This window comes from Tachypleus tridentatus, chromosome 6, assembly GCF_004210375.1.
Source record: "Tachypleus tridentatus isolate NWPU-2018 chromosome 6, ASM421037v1, whole genome shotgun sequence".
Classification (NCBI taxonomy): Eukaryota; Metazoa; Arthropoda; class Merostomata; order Xiphosura; family Limulidae; genus Tachypleus; species Tachypleus tridentatus.
The window spans coordinates 68,644,040-68,668,358 of record NC_134830.1 but is presented as its reverse complement, the minus strand read 5'-3'; the positions used below and the strand labels follow the sequence as shown (position 1 = coordinate 68,668,358).

Genomic DNA, 24,319 nt, shown 5'->3' with positions numbered 1-24,319 from the left:
CACCCTTCTGCTTCATAAGTTTTCCTCACTTAAGTTGGCTCCTCAAGATCCTAAGTCATAACTGGTTCCCTTTCTTTATCTTCAGGCTCTTCAGTCATAATCAACTCTCATTCCTTATCTGATTACTTTGGAAGTCTTTTGAACTTGCAGTAACATCTAGTTGTTGGTCTTTCATGTTCTGGGAGCTTTTATTTAAATGACAGATTAGCTTTCTTGCCCTTATTGAATTCTTCCAACAAAATGGTCCTTGCATCTCCTGGTATTTTCATGGATTTGGCCTACTTTGAATTTTCTCATTGATCTATTTGTGACTCCCATCTACACCACACTTCCATCTTTTTGCCATGTAGTGGCACAGTGTTAATTAATATAAAAAAATGCTAAGTACATATACACAATTATGAGAAATTTCTTGCATTTCAAAACTTTAAGAATGAGAAACATGATTGTAGAAAATAAGAAAGGCAATAAATGGTGATATTAGCATCAACAACCACTAAGAAAAACCATAAGTGGTGAGTAAAAAGTTAACACTGAAATCTAAAATTAACACCCACTCATAAAATCCCACTAACAGAGAGAAAGCAGCAAACCTGACAACAGAAGTAGAGAATAAATAGATGGAGAAAACCATAAAGCTAACTGAAGTGATATTGAAGTCAACATTGTATTAGAAAGTACCAGAGATAGAAAATACACAAAGAAAAATAGATAAAGCTTTAAAGATAATGACATTGATATTGGAGAAAAGGCACATGGAATGAGCCACTGATTCAAAAAAAAAAAGGAAAAGAAAAGGAAGCAGTGAAGCTGATAGGGAATGTTGATATCTGTGATGTTAAATAAATTACCTGATTGAGTTTTAGTTTTTGTAGTTTATTAAAAAAAAAAGACCAAATTAAGCATTTTGGGAACAAAATTTTGGTTTTTCATTAGTGTTGTCATTAGGATTCAAAAGCAACTTTTCCTTTTGATTTATAAGCAAATGCAACATAAGTCTTATGTAAGAATAGTAATAATATAAAATATATCTTTAAGGCTTAGGAAAAGATGTTATACAATAATTGCTCTCAGTGTTTGTCTAATACAATACCAACATAGGGCCAATGTTCAGTGTGTTTGGGGCAACAAAGCCCACAACAATAAAATATTTGCAGTGGTATGAAACTTTCTTAGTTCTGAACATGTCAAAAGCTAACATTTTAATTAAAACTTAATGGAATATTGTTCATTGAAGAAAGTTCTACTGCGGTAACTAACAGTAATTGTAAACATTTAACTGCAAATGTTTTCTAACATTTTACTGGTTTTTGGTATTTAAATCTTTTTAATTCTTAAAAATTTGACTGTTTTGTTGTAACTGTGCATTTCAGAAGATGTATTATCATCACAAATAAAGTGAAATACATGTAAAAACTGTAACCCTAATTTTATTTGCATAGTGAAGATGTTGGAACATTAAGGGTGACTAGATTGCATTGAGTGATTGCTATTAAGTGTTTTTTTTATACATGATTCTTTATAAAGTGAAGCAATATTCCTGTAAATTACTGTGGCTTTATTTGAATGGGCATGAATCATCTCATATGATCAATTCCGTAACTTTTACACAGGAGGGTTTAGTCTTCTATGTTTCAGAGATAAGGAGCTCTTGATATCCAAGTCCAGTACTTTTTATCTTCCTGTATATGAGGTTCTCTTTTTGTGGGAGGGAGTTGGGCTTTCATGGAATTCCTCATTCTTTAGAGTTGTGCATACATATGTTGTCTTAACAATAAATTGGGTGTCTTTGGTTCTGCCATCCATCTTCCTTTCTCCATACAGGTTGATTTTGCCTGATGGCTTGAGAGGGAGTACTTTGGCTGGTGTTTTTGTCTCCTCCCTGTCCCAGTTTTCATTTCTTTACAGATATTTTCCTTTTACTATGTGGCATTTGGATTTTCAGGAGATAGTCTATCATTGGTCAGAGATAAAATCTTCCCACCACATTAACTTTTTAGAGCTTCTGTCTGTTTGTCAAGCATTGAATCATTTCCTTTTCCTAATTTTTACTTGTACTACATTTATAACATTTGCAATTTCACATGTTGCAACATCAGCTATATGAAAACCATCTTTTTTACTAGAATTTTAAACAATGAAAAATCTGTTCTGTAACATTTTAAAAGCTGTTGGTGTTCTAAACAACACTGACTTTGAGTAAAATTAATCTCTTAAATTCTAGACATATTAGAGTGGAAAAAGCCAACATTTGAAACTTTACCATGACAACACTTAAATGATGCTCTTACCTTTCTGTTAGCTTGGAAATAATCAGATATTGGCTGGAGGCTTTACTTTATGGTGTAAACAACAGTAATGTGTCTTAAGGTAATTAATACCCAAATAAAAAACAAAAACAAAAAACAACACTGATATTTAATATTTCTTTGATACTATATAGTAATTTAGAGGTTACATACAAAGTGATTAATGGGTCCATTGATTAATTAATATCAGTAACTGACCAAGGCTACCTGTAATCAGCTTTTTGAGTTAAAACTGCAACCACCTTATAGCCACAAGTGTTGAAATGAAGTCTCAAAGCATTGGTTAGTGATGCTGTTCAGTTTATCTGAAGGTACTAGTTTCTTGCAATTCAGTTACTTTCATGGGTTCATAAAATCAAGTTTTGATAATAAAAAAATGTGAGAATGATATGTTCATTCCCATTAAAACCTTATGAACTAAGTTTTACCAAATAAGTTAAGATTTGTTTATTAACTGCATGAACTTTAAAGTGTACTAATAATTTTTATTTTTTGTAGATGAAGTTGATCCATTTCGTTTTCTTGGGTACAAAAACAAGCGCTCTAATAACACTCAGAAGGGACAGGTTCCTTGGTATATTGAGTGGGATAACCAATTTACAGAAGGTAAGAAAATCATGGTTCATAATAAGTTGGTTATTTTTCTATTTTAGTTTACATAAAATATCCCCAAGTAGTTTTTGTCCATAAATTTTGAAGGCTATTGCAATTATGGACAATACAATTAGAAACTGGCTTTATGTACCAAAAATGTTTTTATTCTGTTGTTTTTTTACTTTTTTCCAGTATAGATATTTTGTTTGAAAGTGTAATGACTAATGTTCTACTTTGCTGCAATATAAAAATGAATTTTGTAATTTTTTTATCTCTAGATGTTACAGATGTCTGTTTTCGGTATTACCATGGAGTGACTGGGGCACTCAGAGCAGTTAGTCCTGTTGTAACTTTAAGAAAGTGTGCTGATGTCAGCATTCAGGTATTGTTTTATGTTCTGTCATACCTGCTGTAGACACAAATTTCATTGCAAAGTTGTTTTGTATCAGCTTCACACATTATCATAAAAATCAACTATGTGTAGTCTAGTTATGAATCAATTTGAACAAGTAAATTTATTTATCTAATGTTGAATTATGATACATTTGAGTTGTATTGTCATGAATATTATGAATAGTGTATAGTTAATTTCTTCTGAATGTAAATAAAAACTGTATGTGAATAATAAATATTTATTTGGAAATGTAGCCTAGAAAATTCTGTAAAACTAAGTTCTAGTAGTCATGTAAAGTCATTATAAATGAACTGATGTGTAATGCTGATAAAAGGGGATGAGTATGATATATTAAAAGATTTTGAACATGCACGTTGCAGTTGACAGATAGTTGTGGTGAAAATATCAAAACTAAATTTTGGCTTTTGTAGGCATTTCACAAAGAATTGATTGCTTTTAGAAAGGATACACAAGTTCTCATTCAGATTATAAGGATGTTTTCAGATAGGTAATTTAGAATAGTAATGGCATTGGGAATGAAAGAAATCTTTATAAATAAAACAAGACCTGTTACTCCATTAAACATAATTAGTTTCATTTAACCCAACCTCCATTATGGCTGCATCGGAGTAAACAAGATGCTAGCTGGTTTATGCTTAGATAAAAGATTTCAATGGAATTTGACCCTTGGTGTGGATTCTTGTATGTGGTGAGGGGAACTCCCAGGGAAGGTTCTGTTCTTTCAATTTATCTCCTATGGGATTTAAACATTCACCTACGTGTTTGCCATGCATGGTGACTCGTGAAGGGGAGGAGAGGATCCTGATGGTTGAGGGGTCCAACCCTAACACACCACTTTGTCCTTGAATTCTTGTAGACCCTCTTGGGTTAGTTAACTGATCCACTTGGGCTAGGGTCAACCAAGTACTAGTGTTGGATGTTCTCAATAGGTGTTTTGGACATTGTATCTGATACTGGTGTTTGGGTATAGTGCTCACGAAACCCTGGCGTTGCTGCAGTGTCCTTGTTTGACAAAACTAAACTAAACTAACATGGCAGGGGTTCAGTTTAGAGAGAGAGAAATCAGAAGAGTTCTCTCTCCAACCGGGGTGTGCAGGAACGTTGTGGTTCCTCTTCGTCCCCTTTCGTGGATTGTTATTAACATTAAGTGGTAGTTTTTTTTGGTTTTTTTTTATTATTATTTTATTTAATAAATTAATTATTGTTATTATTCTTGACTTTTTGGGTGGAGGATGTCTCTCTAAATGTTGTTTTGGGTGGAGGCAAAGGCAGCAGTGGAAAGAAAGGCCGGGACCTGTCCCAAAAGGAAGAAGTTGGGCAGATGTGAGCATGAATATAATTCATTCAAATCCAGATCAAATCAAACGGCACGATTCAGGGTCTGGCAAAAGAGTTGCTTGGGCTGGGATCTAGAAATCAATGCCTAAAGATTTTGATGTGGGGGGGAAACGGGAGTGCCCCGAGAAAACATACTTTCACACGACAGGCGCCGAAAGTTTTGCCTGTCGTGTGCCCTGTACCTGAAAAAAAGGAATTCGTGTTAATAACATGGATTTTATTTATTTAGATTCTTTGTTGAGTGGATTGTGATTCTTGAAATATGTTGTAAGGTGATATGTATTTTGTTGGTGCACTTGATAATTTGTGTAGTGATGCTGTTAGTTTGTTTCTATTTTCTGCTTTTAGATAATATTTGAGAGAAAGTTCTGTTATTCTATCTCTTATAGTTGGTAAATTACTAATTTGGTGTAGATAATTTGTTGGCGTAAATGATGGTAGGCTGAATGCGTCCTCTTGTTTGACATTGTGGTGCATCCCCTCATAGGGCTCCATGGTGGCTGGGTCAGTGGGCACTGAAAAATTCCTTTCTTTTATTATGGATCCTTCAAATAAAAACTTAAATAAAATAGTGAAAAACAGTCCATAGGTAAACGACCATGTCTTTGAAGATTCTGAGCAGCAATCTTCAACATGTGTAATATCTGTTGTACCTCATTTTCTTATCCTACATTTTCTTTCAGACAAACCTTTAGGGCAAATATCTCTATTTTTCATTCAGAAGGGACTAGAGGGATTTGCTGGTTTTACAAAGTCAGTGAAGAAGCTTTGATCTGGTGGCATATATTGGTGGAAACATCTACATCTCAACACAGTTAACTCCTCTTGCATTCAAAGGCGATTGGCAATATACCTATTGAGGTTACACCTCATGGTACTTTGAATTCATCACAAGGAGTTATTGTTGAGAGGGATTTGAAGAACATTTCTGGCTCAGAGATTCTCACTGGTTTCTCCACTCAAGGTGTTTCTGCAGTGAGGTGTATCTCCACTTGCAAAGATGTAATTACAATGCCAACCAGTATCCTCACCCTAAGATTTGCATCATCATGTCCACCTGCCACCATCAAGGCAGGGTACATCCATAGATTCCAAACCCTCTCTGATGTTTTCAGTGTCAGCTGTTCGGTCACTCAAAGACGTCATGTTGTGGTTCTTTGTATGCTTGTTGCGGTGGCAAGGACCATGATGCCTCTGAGTGTGAAATGGACCCTCATTGCATCAATTGCAATGGCTCTCACCTGTCTTACTTTCATTTTTGCCCTAAATGGTTGGACAAAAAAGAGGTGCAGCATTTGAAAACAAGTTATAACATAACTTATCCTGAGGCTCAAAAATTGCTGTCCACCACTTCATCTTGGATGTATGCTGCTGCACTTCTTTCCACTACTACAGTGGGAGTGCAGAGGGATCTCTCTGTGCCTCCAAAAGAATCATTCTCCAAACAAATAAGTCTTTTGACCTCCATGGTTGAAAGTTGATGAATCAACTTCAACTTCGATCTCTGTCCCTTGACCTTGAGTACATTCCAACAAATCCCAAGATCCATTTCCTTTGGTTCTGGATGCAGGAATTTACTCAGATACATCTTTTCCCACTCCAAGATGCAAAATGATCATTCATTCACATCCTCAATCATTGGAATCCTCTTCCAACACCAAAGACCTGCCCAATCGACCCAGGGCAGGATCCGTGGAGGTTGATAGACCTCCCTCGAAAAAATGCAGTAAAGAAAAAAAGACATGATTATAAATAGGAGGTTTCTTTATCTGATTTGCCTAAGCATAAGGAAAAATGGTCACCTTGATATAATGGAACTGTCAAGGTTTGTTTTAATCTGGATGACATCAAAACACTGATTGCTTTCTACCATGCTGTATGACTTTTTTCTTACAGGAAACATATCTGAAACCTGCCAATACAGTCACCTTTTGGTGGTTCTTTTCTACAGAAGTGATAGACGAGTGCACAGAGGTGTGGCACTTTTGGTTGATCAGCATGTGCCCACCCTGTCTTTGCTATTCAGCACACCCTTAGAGGCCATAGCCATTCGTGTTTTCTTGGGTCATACCATCACTGTTTGTTCTCTCTACCTGTTGTCTGGAGAGACCTATGATCAGTCAGACCTTGATGCTCTCAATGAACAGCTGCTGTCTCTCTTTTTAATCCTGGGGTACTTTAATGGACATCATCCCCTCTGGGGAAGTGCTGATAATGATAGAAGGGTCTCTGTAGAGCATGTGCTCTCTGATCACAATCTTTTTTCAGTACTGGTTCTTTTACTTATTTTGATGTACCTAGTCAGTCCTTTTCTGGTATTGATCTCTCAGTTTGCTCCCCCTCACTATTCTCCCATTTTTCATAGAGAGTTGACAATAATCCATGAGGCAGTGATCATTTTCCAATAATTTTGAGAGAAACTTGCCATGGTCAATACCACCTGACACACATGCCCTGCTGGAAGCTGAATCACACAAACTGGCCCTCCTTCACTGCTCTTACAGAACTTGATCCTGCTATTGTCTGTAAGCCATCAATAGATCACTGTGTGGCAGTAGTAACTAACTGTATTATACAAGCAGCTGCTCAATATATTCCTAAAACCTCAGCATGTTTTCCACAATATTCTTGTCTGTGGTGGAATCCTACCTGCCACATGACATGGAAGGCTCAAAAACAGTCCTGGGATACTATCTGTAGATATTCCACACTCTCAAACCCCATAGCTTTCCAGCAGGCTCGTGCACATGCTCTGTGGGTAAGACGCCAAAGCCAGAGGGAATCTTGGATTAAGTTCACAACCAGCATATTCCTCTACCATCAGTCCCAAAGACATATGGGACAAGGTTCAAAAGGTCAGTGGGCAATATACTTCTGTCCCCCTCTCAATCTTGCTATCTGATGGCCAGGAAGTAACTGATACCTGGAGCATCATTGATACTCTAGATGAAAGCTTTTGCCAGGTATTTAGCACTTCTGCTTCTTCCTCCACCTTATTAGCCATCAAGACTTGGGCAGAATGATTACATCTTTCCTTTTAAGCTGATTGTCTCTGTGACTATAATCGTCCCTTTACACTGGTGGAACTCAAACTGGCCCTTTATCAGTTTGGCAGTACATTAGTTAGACCTGATGATGTACACTATAAAATGCTGCACCATCTATCTTCTGCTTCTCTTGCTGTTTTTCTGATTGTTTTTAAATGGATCTGGTAGGAGAATTTTTCCTGATGCCTGGCACCAGGCTATTGTCCTATCTTTCTCTAAGCCTGGGAAGGAACCCAAAATTCCTTCAAACTACCATCTAGTTGTTTTGATGAGCTGTCTCTGTAAGACCTTAGAGAGGATGTTTTTATTGCTTGTCTTGTTTGGTTCCTCGAATCAAACAACCTCCTTTCGACCACCTAGTGTTGGTTCTGTTGATAATGCTCCACCTGCTGAAGTGGACCACAGCAAACGGCTTTAACTTCTCTCTCTCTCTAAAACTGTTTGCATGCACTTTTGCTGCCAGCGAGGTATCAACCCTAATCTTGAACTCTGTCTCAGGGACCACAGGCAACACAACTTCACCATTACAAAGTTTTTGGGGCTTATCTTTGACTATAAGCTGACCTTTATACCACACATGAAGCATCTATGGGTCAAATGTGCAAGAGCACTGAACACCCTCTGTGTCCTCTCTTTCACCACTTGGGGAGTGGATTGATGTTCTATGCTGATAATATATTGTGCACTTATCGAAACTCAACTATGGATCACTGGTCTAGGGCTCTGCTGGAACCTTGGTCTTGAAGATGCTGGATGCCTTTCATTATTAAGGACTTTGGTTCTGCACTGGTGCTTTCCCCACTTCCCCAGCACAGAGCTTATACATAAAATCTCATGAACCTTCATTGCACCTCTGCCATTTGCAAGTGTATTTACTATATGCTTCAAAACTTTGTTCCTTATCAAAGCATCCTACCTGGGGTTGTGTGTTTTTTCCTTGGTTGACTGTACTTTTTCAGAATAGACAATCTGCCATTACTTCTTTTGGCCTTCGTATCGTGGCACAGTTGGATGAATTGGGTCTGTCCTTGGATAACATTGCTCTATACACTGGTCAGCCCATCTCACCATGGCTTCATAAAGTCCCCAAATGCAAGTTATCTATCAGTCATATGAGAAAAGCACACTCCCAATTGAAAATACTGTCCGTTATTTGCTGAATATCTTTCAAACCATCTTTCCATTCCTGTTTTATACAGATGGTTCGAAATCGGGTGACTGTGTGAGCTATGCCATGGTTTGTTGAGGTTTGGTGGTCACATGCAGAATCCCCTCTACAGCTTCTTTGTTTACTTCTGAATTGTATGCCATTTCTCTTGCCCTGTATCGCATAGAAGTTGAGCAGTACTCAAACTGCACTATTTACACTGACTCGCTTAGTTCTTTGCTGGCCCTGGAATCGCTTCATGTTGATTCACACCCTGTTTTCACCAATATTCAAAACTGACTGGCCCATCTCTCTTTAACATCTACTTCTATCTAGTTTTTCTGGATACCGGGCCATGTTGGTATTCACAGGAATGAGCTCGCAGACACAGCAGCTAAATCTATCTGCTCTGGCACTGTCACAGAGTGAGCAATGCGAAAACAAACTTTTCCAAATAAAATCTTATATTTGACTTTGGCTGTCTTGTTCCTGTAAGGATCAGAAAGAGGAAATTGTTCTAACTAGACTAAGCATTAGTCACAGTGTTTTAATTTATCATTTTCTTTTATCTGGAACTGATGCATGAGTGTGTAGTATGTGTAACACTCAGATCACAATAAGCCACATTTTACTTTCTTGCTGTCGTTATAACTCTCAGTGAGTTTTTAGAGTGATGTTTTTCATTGTGCATTACTTCCCCCTACACAGCATCCTGGATATTTTTTCCCAGATGTTGATAGGAGAGGTACCAGCCTATGTGGTAACCTATTCATGATACCAATTTGGATTTGGTGTCTGACTGTCTGGTTGGTTTGAGCATGGCCCTTCTTTGTGATCAATATTGATTCAATATATTGTTCATGAAAGAAGATCCATTGTCTCTTTGAAATTCTGAATGTAGATTACTCCTGTTCTGGGCAAGTGAAATTTATTTTGGCCATATGGTTGGTGATTAAGGAAGAGCATTCATTCATTCCTAACCCGATAAGTTCTTTTTCCTCACATTGAGTATGGCATACGAGATCCCATCATTCTGAGTTTTGGGTGTTGTCTTTTCGACTTCTTCAGGTTGAGGAGAGAGTTTGTCCACTTCATATTGATTACCTTCTAATAATGATTCCTGTGGCTTGGAACATATCACTCTATAACTACAGGTTGGGATCCACTCATAGGTAGATGTATATATGATGGTTCAAATGCCCTATCCAGCAGTGTGTAATATAGAGACCATGGCTGTATAATTCCAACTTCAAGCAATGAAATCTTAGCTATTCATTTGGAGCCTAGTCAATAATAATGACAGATCATGTCAAATTCCACCCACAGTGCATATGTTAGGTTCCATGTGAAGTTCATACTTGTTCTAGTTGTAGTGCAGCTCCTTCACTAGGGTGCTAATCTTCTATTAGTATACCCATGATCTGAATAAAAGCATTTTGTTTAAATAATGCTCTCACCAACCCCTCCACCTTACCAATGTGGGATTTTAGCTATAAGGTGAGAGCAGGTAAGTATACTTTGGATGTTAAAATGTTTTTAAATAAAAAATATATTTCCAATAACACTTGCTTCCATTCACCCTTTCATGCCCTTACCATCTAAGCTTGAAAGGTTAATTCCCTAATAGTGGCTAATAAGGCATTTTTTAATAATTCAAACTAAGAATATTATGCAAAGATAAATTTATATTCAATTTAAACTGCAGTTTTTTTACATTAAATACTTTTATTTTAAATAACTTTTACTTCAAGTTTTGAAATATATGGAAGGCAAGCTGTGATAAAGGTGTATCTTTTATGTTTAATGGAGCATTAATTGCTATTATACTACAATTAATAATGATAAATAGTTTTTCATTGAATTTAACCTCTTCATGGTATAATTTTGTGTGCTATACTTTGAGTATTGTATATTTTACTTTTTTATGCATTTAGAGATACATGTTCAAGCTTATTTCTTGAAGAAGAGCTGTAGTTGTAGTAATACTTCAGTGAATTGTAAATTTCACATCACCTCATGCACTACTATATATAAAGTTTATGTATATGTGACTATCTCTTATGATTATTTCAAGATATTTAAATAAATTATAATTTAAAAGCTTACAAATTATCTTCTAAGAAAAAGCTGGTGGCTTGATTTAAGTTTGAGTGCTTATGATTCTAAAATTTGTTGTTTGATCACAATTGTAAACACAATCCACACAACCTTTTGTGCAGATTTGTGCTAAAATAAATAATTTAAGGAAGATTGATATCTTTAAGCTCTATACAGTTATGATTTCTGTATTAGTGTTATTTACAAGTGTATATAAATTATGCTAATAAAATTGTTCACTGGTATTTTAGAAGTATTAAGAAATAAGTTGATAAAGGATGATGCTATTTAATGGTCCCATTATAAACATTTTTGAAAACAGTAGCAAAACAAATAATACCAAAAGATATTTTTTCACTCTAATTTTTTTCCAACTATTGGTCATTCTATATCTATGACATCATAAAGGGTTATGCTTATTATGTTGCTTTGTTATTTATGAGTCAATATTTCTCTAGGAGAAATATAATAAAAATCACATATAAATTGTATAAAATGAAGCTGATCTGATGAAATAAAACTGATTGGAAGAAAAATGAAGGTAGGAAGAGATGCTGGTACTTTTATATTAGTCCAAAGATTTTCCCACCCTCAAACACGTATATTGCTTGATCATTTAAGTTGCAGTTTTTACTATCTTGAGAAGACTTGTGAAATGATTAGGTTGTATGTATGAATAGTAAATGTAAGAGAGAATGTACAATCTTTTCAGTTTCTTTTGCAATATGTCCACTTACAAATATTCAATCCTAATAAGTCCTGTAAACATAACAGTAAAGCTTAGAAAATTATAATTTCTTAAATAAAATGGAACAAGAGATAACATGTCAATTTATATTGCATTTGCTTCCCTTTTTATTTGTGTGTGAATATGAACATTTTAATCTATAAAATGATCAGTGATAATATAAGCCAGTAAATATTGTATAAGTTGTTGGTTAGTTTGTCCTGCATGACTTCTGACAAAAATGTAACATTTATATATAAGAATGAATGATGAAGAAAAAGAAAAAAAAATGTAGATCAAAATGGTAGACTTTCTCTGTTTCAGTTTTTATGGTTATGACTAATTTTTTTAAGATATGTTCTTTAGAAGATTGGAGTATTAAAAATAAAATATTAATAAAACTAATATCTGATACAGTTTCTACCTTATTTAATTATGGACACTGTTTCCAATACTATTTAATAATTATCATTACTTCCAACTTTTATTTCATTTTCTGACAATCAAGGTAGTTCTTTAACTATTAATATAGTGCAAGTTTTATTGACTATAAGTATTTTGATATCAGTTGATAGATACAGATCTTTGTTCACATTGCATGGCAACTTTATTAAAATGGTTGCCTTTCTTTAGAATGGGTATGGCAGTGAAGAGGTGTTTTCCCCAGGCAGTAGTCAACCAGCTCCTGTGGAGATGGTGAGATTCTCACTCACAAGTAAGTTACTAATATGCAATAAGTATGAGAAGATATGATGCTACTGTGAAGAATGTCACTGAGTTGCTGATAATTTCAAAATATGTATGTGTGGAGTTGGTATCAAGTTTGTGATTTGTTAATGGTAATTTTTAACTTAAAACTATAGATTATATAGTCATCTGCCATGTTCATGGTATTTAGGACAGTTGCATGAATTGATACTAAAACTTCTCTGAAGTGCTTGTTCATAATTTATTAAGAAAAGGAAAACAAAATGAATAGAATACAATGAACTTCATTAAAAAAAATAAGATCATGTTTGTAAGCTTATAACTTACAGTAATGGTTTTTCATTTGTGAAATAACATCTTACTTCATAAATTTAAGCAGAATTCAATTTGGGTTTGAAAGCAGGTTTGTTTTGTAGGCATTCAAGCCAAGAACCTTAAGAAAGGAATGTTCTTCAGTCCAGACCCATACGTTAAAGTCTCGGTTCAACCTGGCAGAGAAGAGGGAGTTTTATCTTTGCCACATCATGGTCAAGAATGTCGAAGTGCAGTTGCTGAATCAACCATTAATCCTTCTTGGAATGAAAAGGTGGAGTTTAAATTTGAGTTATGAAGTTTTCATAAAAAAATTTAAATATTTTGTTGCTGCATCATATCAAATTTAAATCTATTATTAAATGGTATTCATTGTCATTGAGATGGTTGGAAATCAAATAGGTTTCATCTTCTGAATAACTTACATTTTAAGTTTAACACCATGTAGTAGATATTAGCCTAAACTACAGTTCTCAAAACTGTATACCGTAAATTCTGGCTTATAAGTCGACGTGGAGTATAAGTCGAGGTCTATAAGTTTGGCCTAAAAATCATGATTTACCTGCCGTATAAGTCGACCCCCTTCTCTGGCTCAAATCGCTTGGTCGGAATATTTCAGTCAGCATCAGTGGCGAGGTGTAGCTAAGGAAGTGATATTCAATAATCAACTGCGTCATCAGCAGACTTTGTCAGATGGCCATTTTCAAGAATTCTTATTATCCGCTGTGACTAGCTACGCCTCTGGTCGGCATAAAATGACAGATTTGCACTTTACAATAGAGAGCAAAAGTTCTGTCACTACGTGTTCTGAGAATTCATTTTGCTGACTCATTCGTGCGCTTTACCGCGCTTTCTCTCACGCGGACGCTTCGTTTGCCAAAGTAAAGTGAGAAATCTGCGTTGATTGGCCAACATGACATGCCTGCTTGACAAATAAGGCTTTCACTAAAAGAAGTGTCACGTTTTATGCACCTTACGGTATTCCTGTCTAGACAAATTTATTAATTTTCTTTTATCTGGTGTGTTTAACCTTGCTACGCTTAGCTAGGAAATTAGCTGACCAATTGGCTCTCAATGAATTTTTAACTGTCTATCCAGTTTCAAAATGTCAGTTACAAATTTCAGTGACAAATTTTAAATAATTATAAATCGTTAAACAAGCAAGATGTCCAGTCAACCACGAAGAAGGATGAAATATGATGCAGCATTCAAGATAAAAGTCGTTCAAGCAGCCAAAGACAGTAGCAACAGCGCAGCAGCTCGGCACTATTGCATAAGTGAAAAATTGGTAAGAGATTGGAGGAAGGCAGAAAACAATATCAAAGAATTGCCCTTAACCAAATGTGCAAATCGTGGTCAAAATCAAGAAAAATGGCCAAGATTAGAGAAGGAAATAGCGACATGGGTGTTATCTGAACGTCAATGTGGCAGAATCGTAACAAGAGTCCTTATTCGACTGAAAGCTTTACAATGGGCAGCTAAGAATAAAGAAGACAGCATGGATTTTAAGGCAACAGTCAGTTGGTGTTCTCGTTTTATGCATCGTCATGATCTGGTCATTCGTCAAAAGACAAAAATTGCTCAACAGCTACCGAAAGATTTGGACTACAAGATCACGCAATTCCAGACCTTCGTCATCAATCAAAGAAAACGAAATGAATACGATATGGCTCACATTGGAAATATGGACGAAACGCCCATGTTTTTTGATGTCGTCGGCAACACTACAATTAACAAAAAGGAGAAAAGACAGTTCTGGTGAAGACCACAGGGCACGAAAAACAACACTTCACCGTCAGATTGGCCTGCTTTGCCGATGGAACAAAACTGCCGCCTATGATAATATTTAAAAGAAAACGATGCCAAAGACAAGTTTCCGCCAGAGTCGTGGTTTATGTACAAGAAAAGGATGGATGGACGATAGTGGATGTGTCAAATGGATTAACGAAGTGTGGGCCTGTCGGCCAGGCGCCATGCTTAAACCCAAATCGTTGTTAGTGTGGGACATGTTCAAGTCACATTTAACGGATACTATGAAAAAAGCATTAAAGTCGAAAAAAACAGATATGGCGGTGATTCCAGGTAGATTAACATCTGTACTGCAACCTCTGGATGTATCGTTAAATAAACCATTTAAGGATTCTATGCGCACCAAGTGGAATGAGTGGATGGCATCGGTCAAAAAACTTACACTGCCGCCGGAAATGTGCGTGCTGCATCTTTGCCTACAGTGTGTCAGTGGGTAAAAGATTCCTGGGACTCTATTGATCTAAAAATCGTCGTCAACTCATTCAAAAAATGCTCAATTACCAATGCGATGGACGGTACAGAGGATGATATGTTATGGGAAGAGGATGACGATATCCCCTCGTCATCAGTGGAGCATGACATTATTCCAGAAGAGGATCCTTACGATGACCATTTGAATGGTGAGGAATGGGACTTTGTGTTTGATCGATCTCATGTTGAGTAGGATTACTAGTATTTTACTATTTTATAAATAAATACCTATATGTCATATCATATAATTTTGATTTGCGATGGTTTTCTCAAATCTGAATTTACTAGAATTCATGTCATGAAAAACGTCACCGCCGTATAAGTCGAGGATGGATTTTTAAACTTGAAATTTGGTGTTAAATTTTCGACTTATACGCCGGAATTTACGGTACCGTATCATTAGAAATCATTGTTTACCTGTGATTAATAAGAAGCTGTTTCAGTATCAGTCCCTCAAATGTATGCAATCAGTGTCGTCAATATCATTTCATTCTAATTATTTTGTTTTTAAAATGGACAGTTTTGCTGCTCAAGTGCAAAAAGCCTTTTATTGTTGAGTGACATTTTTTCACACTGAGATTTAAAGTTCTGTACATCTTGCAGAGCATGTCCCATATTACCCAGTTTTGCACTCTCCTGCCTTCCACATTACTTACTGTGCTCATATAAGACGGACTTAAGCTGTACTTTTCTGCCATAACCTAGATTTTCTTGTTAATTGTCATGCTGTTAATTTCTCTCATTACGAATTCAGAACTTAACATTTACCAGTGCTGCAAATGTTTGAACATTAGTAGAACTTCTATAACTTCTGTTGAGAACTTGCTCATTTAGTTTACCTTTTGTATGCAGAGAATTCCCATGGTTGTATTGTCAGCACTTATTGATCTATATGTTCTAACATTGATTTCTATATTATCTACCAGTGTCCTTGCCAAGTTTCACATTCATATGGACAGTTATAGAATATCTGCTTTTCCCCTTAATGATTATTTTAAAAAAAAAATTGTTACTAGCCTTTCTCAATTCATCTTATCAAGTTTGTTTAAGCACTCATTTATGTCAGTTATTCCTTTTGAATGACTGACAAATAATCTTTTTCTCCCTCACTTCCCTTATCCTCAATCAATGTCAGCTACTTCTACTCATTCCATTTGATGCTACTGAGTGACCAGATTAATAGTATGCAAGGCAGTGCTTCTTGACTTGTTTAATGATTCTTCTTTTCCATGTGACTTTCCTATTTGGACTGTTGGTTCATCAGTGGGAACTTTGGCTTTGTGATCCTCAGTTTCAACTAATCTTTAAGTCTGGTCTTAATCTCTAGCTCTTCCAATCCAGTTGCTTAAAACCTCTAAATCAGGAAGTCTCAAATCTCCATTACAAAGGTGCATTTGAAGTCATTTATCACAATTATCCATGTGGCTACTTTCATTTCTTTGTAATTACAAACATATCAGGAGATTGGAAACCTGTCTCAAGCTCTTTGTTTAACCATTTTAAATTGTGATGTCTTCAGGAAAAATAGTTATTGTTATAGTTTTGTTGTGGCCACTGGATGAGGATGGTGGATGTACAGGATACTCATATTCACATCCCCATTCATCATTTGTTACTTCTTTTTTACCATTGAAGGGATGGGTAGATTTCACTTCACTGAACATTCCTTTAGCTGCATACATTTGCTATTGGAAAATCTGGTTTTTACTGGAATTCTTCATTCACTCATCATAAATTTACTTTTCACTTGTACAGGGACATTTGACTTTGTATGACCATCCATTCAGGCTTTTACACCCAGTTGACCATCCAGCTGGCTGTATTTCTTGGGTGGAACATCCGTATATCCAATCTTCATTTGAATACTAACTGTATTTGGTACAGATAGGATTAGGATCAGCATGTTTCAAGGTACAATTGTGCCATCTCCTATGGTGCTGTAGGCCATGGAGTCTTGTGTACATGTTATTAAATCTTCTACACCAACCTCCAAAGACATAATTTCTGCTTTAGGGATGTGATGGCTTCATTTTGCAAAGACTTCCTTGAGAAGCTTTCCCATGTAACACCCTCAGTGGTGCTTTACTTCTCAAATAGATTCTGACTTGAGACCTGTTATAAAGCATTGCTATTTCTTCCATCACTGATATGGTGCTGTACCTTCTCTTGCATAATAACTATTTTTGTTCAATGTACCTTATATAGTGAAAAATATTTTTGCATGCCCTGAACCTTAACTCTCACTTATCCAACAATCAGTGTGTTTCACTGTGTCTTCACATCCAAATCATCATACCATAACTCTACCAATAGGAATGAGACACATTCTCCGGATGTATGTGCCTCTCTCCGTTTGATTCTACCTAACCATCACTTCTTGTTAGGCAGTGGACTTTTACAAACAGTTCATTTATCACAATTTTTGTCCTTCTTTTTTTATGTTTTTTTAAGTAATGCTTTAAAATTTTTCTAATTCTTTTTCTCCAGTTTCTTCACTGTAGCTTATCGTCAAGAAAAGTTACCTTTATTTTATTTTTTTTCTTGCAGTCATGAATTCAGCTACATATAGCTCTGTTTTATTTATTGTGACACAGGCTTCAGGTGTGGGGATTTTTCATTTATTATTTACTTGAAGATTAAATTTTTTCAGGTCTCATCCTTCTTTTCCTGACATTGTTTGGGATCTTTCCCATCCCTGTAGTACCTGTTCATGATAATGATGATTTTTACTTTTTTTTAACCTTTTATCTGTTCTATGCATGCCTATACCTCTTCTGTGGAATCTGTCAGGCCTTTATGGTTTTTTTTCTTAGGTTTTTGTTTTCCTGTATCCCTACTTCATGTTCCTGTCTCTTACAAATTACATGCAGCCCCATCAACCTATTACCATGTCTTCCTCCTCCTTACAGTTTTAGTGTACATGCTATGCATTGTTTCTTAATTGAGGGCTGGCATCAGCATGCCTTTTCATCCTCTTTGGGCTTATGATCATTAAGTATTAACTTAATTTCAAGATTTTTATCCTTTTCTTAACTTCCAGCAGTTGGATTTTTGCCTTTGTGGGTATAGATCCTGTCAATATTGTTATTAAAAGTTCAGTTTTCCTGCTTTCATCTTCACCTTACATCATTTTGTATTACATATCTTTGTGACCTGTGGATGGCTGTTTCTCTCTGTAGATTTATTTTTAAAGATAGTCCTGAATATGTGGTGTCAGGTGTGGAATCTGTGAGGCAATGCTCAACCCTTTTTTTTGGTTGCTTGTTCATCTCTGCTTGCTCCTGTCCATTACTCTATACCAGTTTTATGTTCTTCAGCTTTTTTAGCTTTTTCCTTTTTCTTACTCCAGGGGCCCATAAGTTTATTGTTTGACTTGCAGTCATACTCTACACTGCCAACAGTTTGTGGCTTGTTTGTCTGAATTTGCTCAACTGTTGCAAACATTCACTCCCAGCCAATGGTTGAACCAGGGTTCATTAGTTGAACTTTCTCTAGATTTTTCCTTACCACCTTCTTTTGTCTTCTGTTCTATTAACCTTCCCATTGCTAGTCGGTGTTGTTTCTGAGGCTGTTCAGACTCTTCCAACACAACATACCATGGCACCTATCAATCTTTTTCCTCCTGGTTTTTATTCTAGGCTTTTTTCTTTTCCTGTAATCAGTCTGTTTTGCATTAATTAATTTCTGGATCTTGCCCACTTTACCATGAAATCTCTTCTCGCCCTTCAGTGGGCTTTTTCTTGGTTTGTGGATGATCATCAAAGTGTGTCATGTTTAATTATCTTTATATTCTCATTTGCCATTAATCTAGCCCCTACCTTTGACTTGTTCATAACAGGTTTTTGTTTCCATTTTGTGCCTTATCCTTTAGGTTTGCCTAAGTACCATGTGTATTTTCTTGGGTGGTCAAAATCTTTACCTGACTTTTGCATGATTGGGGTTTGTGCTTCCACGACCACATGATTGACTGACTTCTACTAGCTCCTTCTGAATTGGAGTCTTCTCAACAAAATTATCTTCTTGATGAAAGCAGCTCATTTGGGTTGAATTATCAAGATGGAGAAGTCTTTCCTGATTCCTACCAAATATCATGTCCACTTGGATGTGTTTTTCAACTCTTCCCTCAGTGAGGCCAAACCTTTTCCATTTTTAGTTCTCTACACCTATTCACCTACCTTTCTTTCTGTGCATAAGATTCTATTGCTTCAGGTTCTTGGGCTTTCGTGGCAATCTGTATCAGCTTAGGCCATGCTTCTGTGTATTCTTTTCAGTATACTTTCCATGACCAATGGAATCTTGCTTGGAATCTCTTGAACTCCCAAATTACCTTCCATTCTTAACCATCTTTGGTGGTGGTTGAAAAGGACAATACTGTGATGGAGATAGTGCTTCATTACACTGATGCATCACATCTGAACAATGATCTGAAACTATATTTCCCTGTTAACATTTTTGGAGGTTCTGGTGATATGGTATCCTTTGAATTATTTTCTTCCAATGGTATGACAAACTTACCATGATCCACTCAGACAATTTCACCATTATCTTCTATATCAGTGAACAACGTGGCTCTGTTCCACTCCCTTTTGTGGTCAAACATTGAAACTTCCTGGAACCAAATGCTTCCAACTTCATGATGAATTATCCTTCTCAGCAGCATCAAAATTATCACGTATTCGTCTCTTGATCATTGTGTTCTTTTGTGGCTTTGCTATCAGTGAGGTTCTCCTAAATTTGATGTTCTTATCGCCTTTTTCAACACCAAGTTTTTCTCTTTGTTTGTTTTTGGGTTTTGTTCCTCAATCACAGTCCATGAAAGTTTGAGACTCTCAGCCAGGATAGGACAACTTGGTATAATTATGCATACCCTTCTGTCCATCTCCTTCTCAGAGTGGTTTTGATTTCCTGTTCCACTCGAAATCCAGTCCTTGTCATTGACCAGCACAACCTTTGTTTGCTATTCGAAGTTCTTTTACTCTAAACAATTCCACTGTTGCCCCTTTTTGTCCCTCTGTCACTCTTCTATCAACATTCATTACTTGTCTTTCATTCCACTCTTCATACTCTCCAACTTTACACGTAGCAATTATCTGGTTTCTTGTGAGATATCCAGATGTTCTGAGTGTTTTTTAATACTATTTAATCCATCATGTCCACACTTATCCCCTTGTGTTTATCAATATTAACGGAATGTCTTCCTTCATTGGTCTTTCTCCTTCTTAGCCCATAGTTCCTGTCCTCATAATTTTCTTAGCTGGCTGTTCATTAATGGAGCTTCTTTCTCTTCCATACTATTGAGCAACCTTATCCAGTACTTTCAATTTTTTTAGGTAAATCTGTTTTGGGTTTTCCTCTCCTACAATCCCCCTCTTATTGTATTTCTTTTGGATTTTCTCCACCTCATCATCAGGCTGTTCTTCTAGACTGGGTTTTCAGTGTTGTGTGTTGTTATCATTGTGTCACTCTCCCTTCATTTGAACCTTTGGCTACATGCTCCATGTATCAATCTCTTAAAACTATTTTCTACTCATGGGCAACATCAGCCTCATAATTTTACCATTAACATTTCACACACATTATTCCTTTTCTCTTATATTCTTCTTAAACCAGATTGATCTTTCTGCCAAAAAGTTCAGCTGCTTGTGAGGAAAATTATTTATTCACACCATTTTTCCATCCCTATAATTTCTCACATGTATTCTCAGTCTGCTCCAGATATACTTCTATATCCTGTCCATGGTCTTTCTGTATTTCCTGATCCTGTCTTTTCATTTCCAGGAACTTTTCTCCTCCTATCCCCTGAAGTTGGGTTTGTCAGTTCATTCGACTGTTGTGTTCTTCCCTATTTTCTTCCTGGAATTTGTTTCAGGCAACATTGCATCAGATAAAACATCTTACTTTTTCTGTGGCATCTCACCTATACCATGAATTGAGGGTACTCTTTGGTCAGTCATGTGGACAACATATTACATGTTCATCTCCCACAATCTTCATTGGATGAAACAGCCATCCTCACTGGCTTTCACTTTCTCACCATACTTCCCATATCTGTTTCACTGTGACTAGGTAGTTTTGCATTTAATTTTTTTTTTCTACAGAGGCATGTCCATTTTAGGTCTAGGATCCTGCTCAGTGGCAAATATTTGTCTAAAATATGCAACTTATCTTTTTACACAAAATGACATACTATATGGCTAACCATAAGTTGCACAGTAGTATATTATCAGCTGTCTAGTGATTCAGTTGCTCCACCTTCATGCAGTAGGTCTCTAGGGGTTGATGTTGCACAGTATTGCTTATTATCCTCCAGTGGACTGTGGTTGGTTGGGATATTAGCTGGTATCTGTGTGGTCCTGTCTGTGGAATGATGTTGCAACTATAAGTGCTTCATCTTAGTGGGCCCAAGAGGATTATGTTGCATGGGATAGGGTAGTTAGAGTTGTAAGGTACATCCCACCAAAGTTTTTCATTTGATAAAGAATGTTCTCACCAATCATGATGAATAATACCCTTGTCCAATAACTCACACTGTCAAGACAGGGTGTTCCATAAGTCAGTTAGTAGGTTTTCCTTGCAGTATCTTATTTCAATGAAATGCCTGTTCCAGGTTGTACTCACCTATGGACTTTCATGAGTAAAGCAGGAGATGGCTGCTCATCCTTGTACCCATGGGCTCCACATTGCATCTTACCCTCCTTTTCATCTAGTAGGTATGGGGGAGTCTTTGCCACTTACCAATTCCTAGCTGCTTGGGTGGAGGACTGTAGGGGCAGTTTCCTGCATGTGCTAAATTTAATTCAGTAGAGAGTAGGGTGGTGAATGTCTGCCAGTGAAAGAGGGTGTAAATCTTCCATCTATGTGCTCCAGCTCTGTGCAGTGGGACTCAGAAATTGTTGTTGTGTGTTGATGAGCTCCAGCTTCTGTGTGGCTCTATCCATGGGAAGATGTTGCACAGAGTGGAATAGTTCTGCCACTTTGCATTTAATCTCTCATGGGGTTTCCTCATCCTACTGTCAACTGAATACTAGTTTCCAAGGTTTGGTTTTGGATTTGTTCTAGTCCAATTAAGTCCTCACACATGTTGAATGTGATTTCTCATCTTGTCTTCAATCATGGAATATGTACCTCTTTGTGGTAAAATCTGGAGGTTGATGTTGCAAAGATCTGGTTTAGTTCTTGCTGCTCTTCAGTTACTAGTTACTCAGAGTTGGCTGATTATCCAGGCACTCCAGCTTGTGTGCAGTTCTATCTGGTGGAAGATATTATGAGGGACAAATATTGTTCTTGTGATGCTCCCTCCAGCTCAATGAGATTTCTTCCCTGAGGTTGATGTTTTGCAAATTAGATGGTGCCCTATTGTTTGTATTTGGAGAGAACTGCCATGGTGGCACATCCCCTCCTACTGTTGTTTGAATCTTGTGTTAGTTGTGGATTTGTTACGTGTGCCCTGTTTAGTTAACTGTAAGGAATTTCTCTTTTCTTTCTATTTAACTTCAGGTAAAGACTGTCAACCATTCTCTGACCAAGGGTTGGACAATGCCACCTGGTTTTGAACTGAAGATGATGTGCTGGATACAGTCTCTCATGCCCTAGCCATTCTACATCATGGGCACATTCCTTTTTGGTGTTTCTTATCAATTTTGGATGTGTTTCTTTCTTTTCCACTCACTTATGCAACACTTTTTCTGTCACTGGATAAAAAATATACCTAATAAAGAATTTATGTAGTTTCCGATGTATTTTACAATTCATGGGGGTTCTTCATGTGTTTTTAGGGATACTTTTCTATACTCCTTGCACTGGTCCCTCCACTTTATCGTGTGGAATTTTAGCTGTTGTGTGAGTGAAGGCAAGGTACTGTATAGAAAGTGAACATTTCCTTCACTGAAAATATATTTGAAGGTAAGTACATCCTTTTACACTTACAACTTAAAATCAATGTTTAATGTTTACCTAATCTCAGGGTAGACTCAAATAGGAGTCATATGCATTAGGAAGGGTTGTTGCTTGCATGTTGGGGAAGAGTTGCTGCATGACAGTTGACATGTGATATAACTACTTCCATTGTATGAAGGTGAAATATTAAAAAAAGTTTTATATTTATCCAAGTGAGTTAACTGTCAGAATTATTGAAAATTTATTGAAATGTTTAAAGGATTGCTGATTGTCCTTCACTAGTACAAGTGAAAAGTATATCTTAAGATTTCTCTTCACAGTTTGAATTCATTGCTTTCCCATCTGATATCTTGGAGTTTGAAGTAAAAGACAAATTTTCCAAAAGCCGGCCAATCATCAATCGTTTTTTAGGAAAACTTAGTATACAAGTTTCTTTTTTGGTGGAACAGTATAGCAGGTAAGATTCAGGCTACAGTAATATAACATCAAATTTTTATCAGAAATCTGTTATTCTACTTTGAATAACACTAAATTTACTCATGTTTTTGTTTAAACGTGTTTTGAATAACAAAAAATTACAGATAATCTTGTTAAATAATTTGATGCCTGGGAAATAACTAGTTTATTTAGCTTTTTATGTTTTGGCCCACTAATAATATTCCATGCTATTTTTATTAACAATCTGAATAAACCTAAAAGAAAAAACTGCACAAAAGTTCACCTTTGTGTACTTAATGCATACTGAATTCAGTTGTACTGTGTCAGTTATCTTCTATATTTTCTAGGTTACTAATATTTTATGCTAATCAAATACACAAGATCTTTTATATGCCCGAATTTTAAAAAGATTTAACTATTTGATGAAAGTCTGAGAGGAAGCATAAGATAAAAACATGGGATTTATCAAAAGGTTTATTCTAATACAGAAGTGCACTGTACATATGAATGGACAAGATCTGTTATGTTCCATTTCTTTGACAGGATGTGTTCATATATAAAACTATGCTCACAGAAGAACAGGTGTTCTTATTTTGATGAAACTTTTATTGCAGTGTCTTGTTCCAGTGTTTTCCTTCATCTTTTTTGTGCTGTCAATTTTTAAATTTCACTTTTCCATTATCTTTTGTTTTTACCAGTCCATCTTTTCAGCTTTCATTTGACTTTATTTACTGTTTTGTTTTTATGGAATACCAGGACATAAGTTTTATATTTTCATTCCTTTTATCTCTAATATTCTCAACAACTTTATTGTACAAAAAAATGTTAATGATTGTATGTTTTTCACATTTATCTTTCCTATAATGATTGTATGTTTGAGTGTAATGTGTTAAGTCTAATTTTGTTTAATTGTCCAAATCCCAGTTGCTTGTTTCATGTACATACTCTGTCCAGCGGAATGCTTTGATATTGTTTCTGAATGATGATTTTATCCTACTAGTAGAATTTTAT

General features: G+C 36.1%; 1 protein-coding gene across 5 annotated transcripts in view; it reads left to right on the top strand.

Moving 5' to 3' along the window:
* LOC143252746 (E3 ubiquitin-protein ligase HECW2-like) overlaps positions 1–24,319 on the top strand; it is a 118,202-nt gene that overhangs the window by 38,144 nt on the left and 55,739 nt on the right. For all 5 annotated transcript variants that reach the window (XM_076505362.1, XM_076505363.1, XM_076505364.1 and 2 more), the window contains 5 exons: positions 2,808–2,915; positions 3,182–3,285; positions 12,308–12,389; positions 12,799–12,968; positions 23,191–23,327. In XM_076505362.1, the coding sequence (XP_076361477.1) occupies positions 2,808–2,915; positions 3,182–3,285; positions 12,308–12,389; positions 12,799–12,968; positions 23,191–23,327 (601 nt within the window). The remainder of the gene's footprint in view (positions 1–2,807; positions 2,916–3,181; positions 3,286–12,307; positions 12,390–12,798; positions 12,969–23,190; positions 23,328–24,319) is intronic.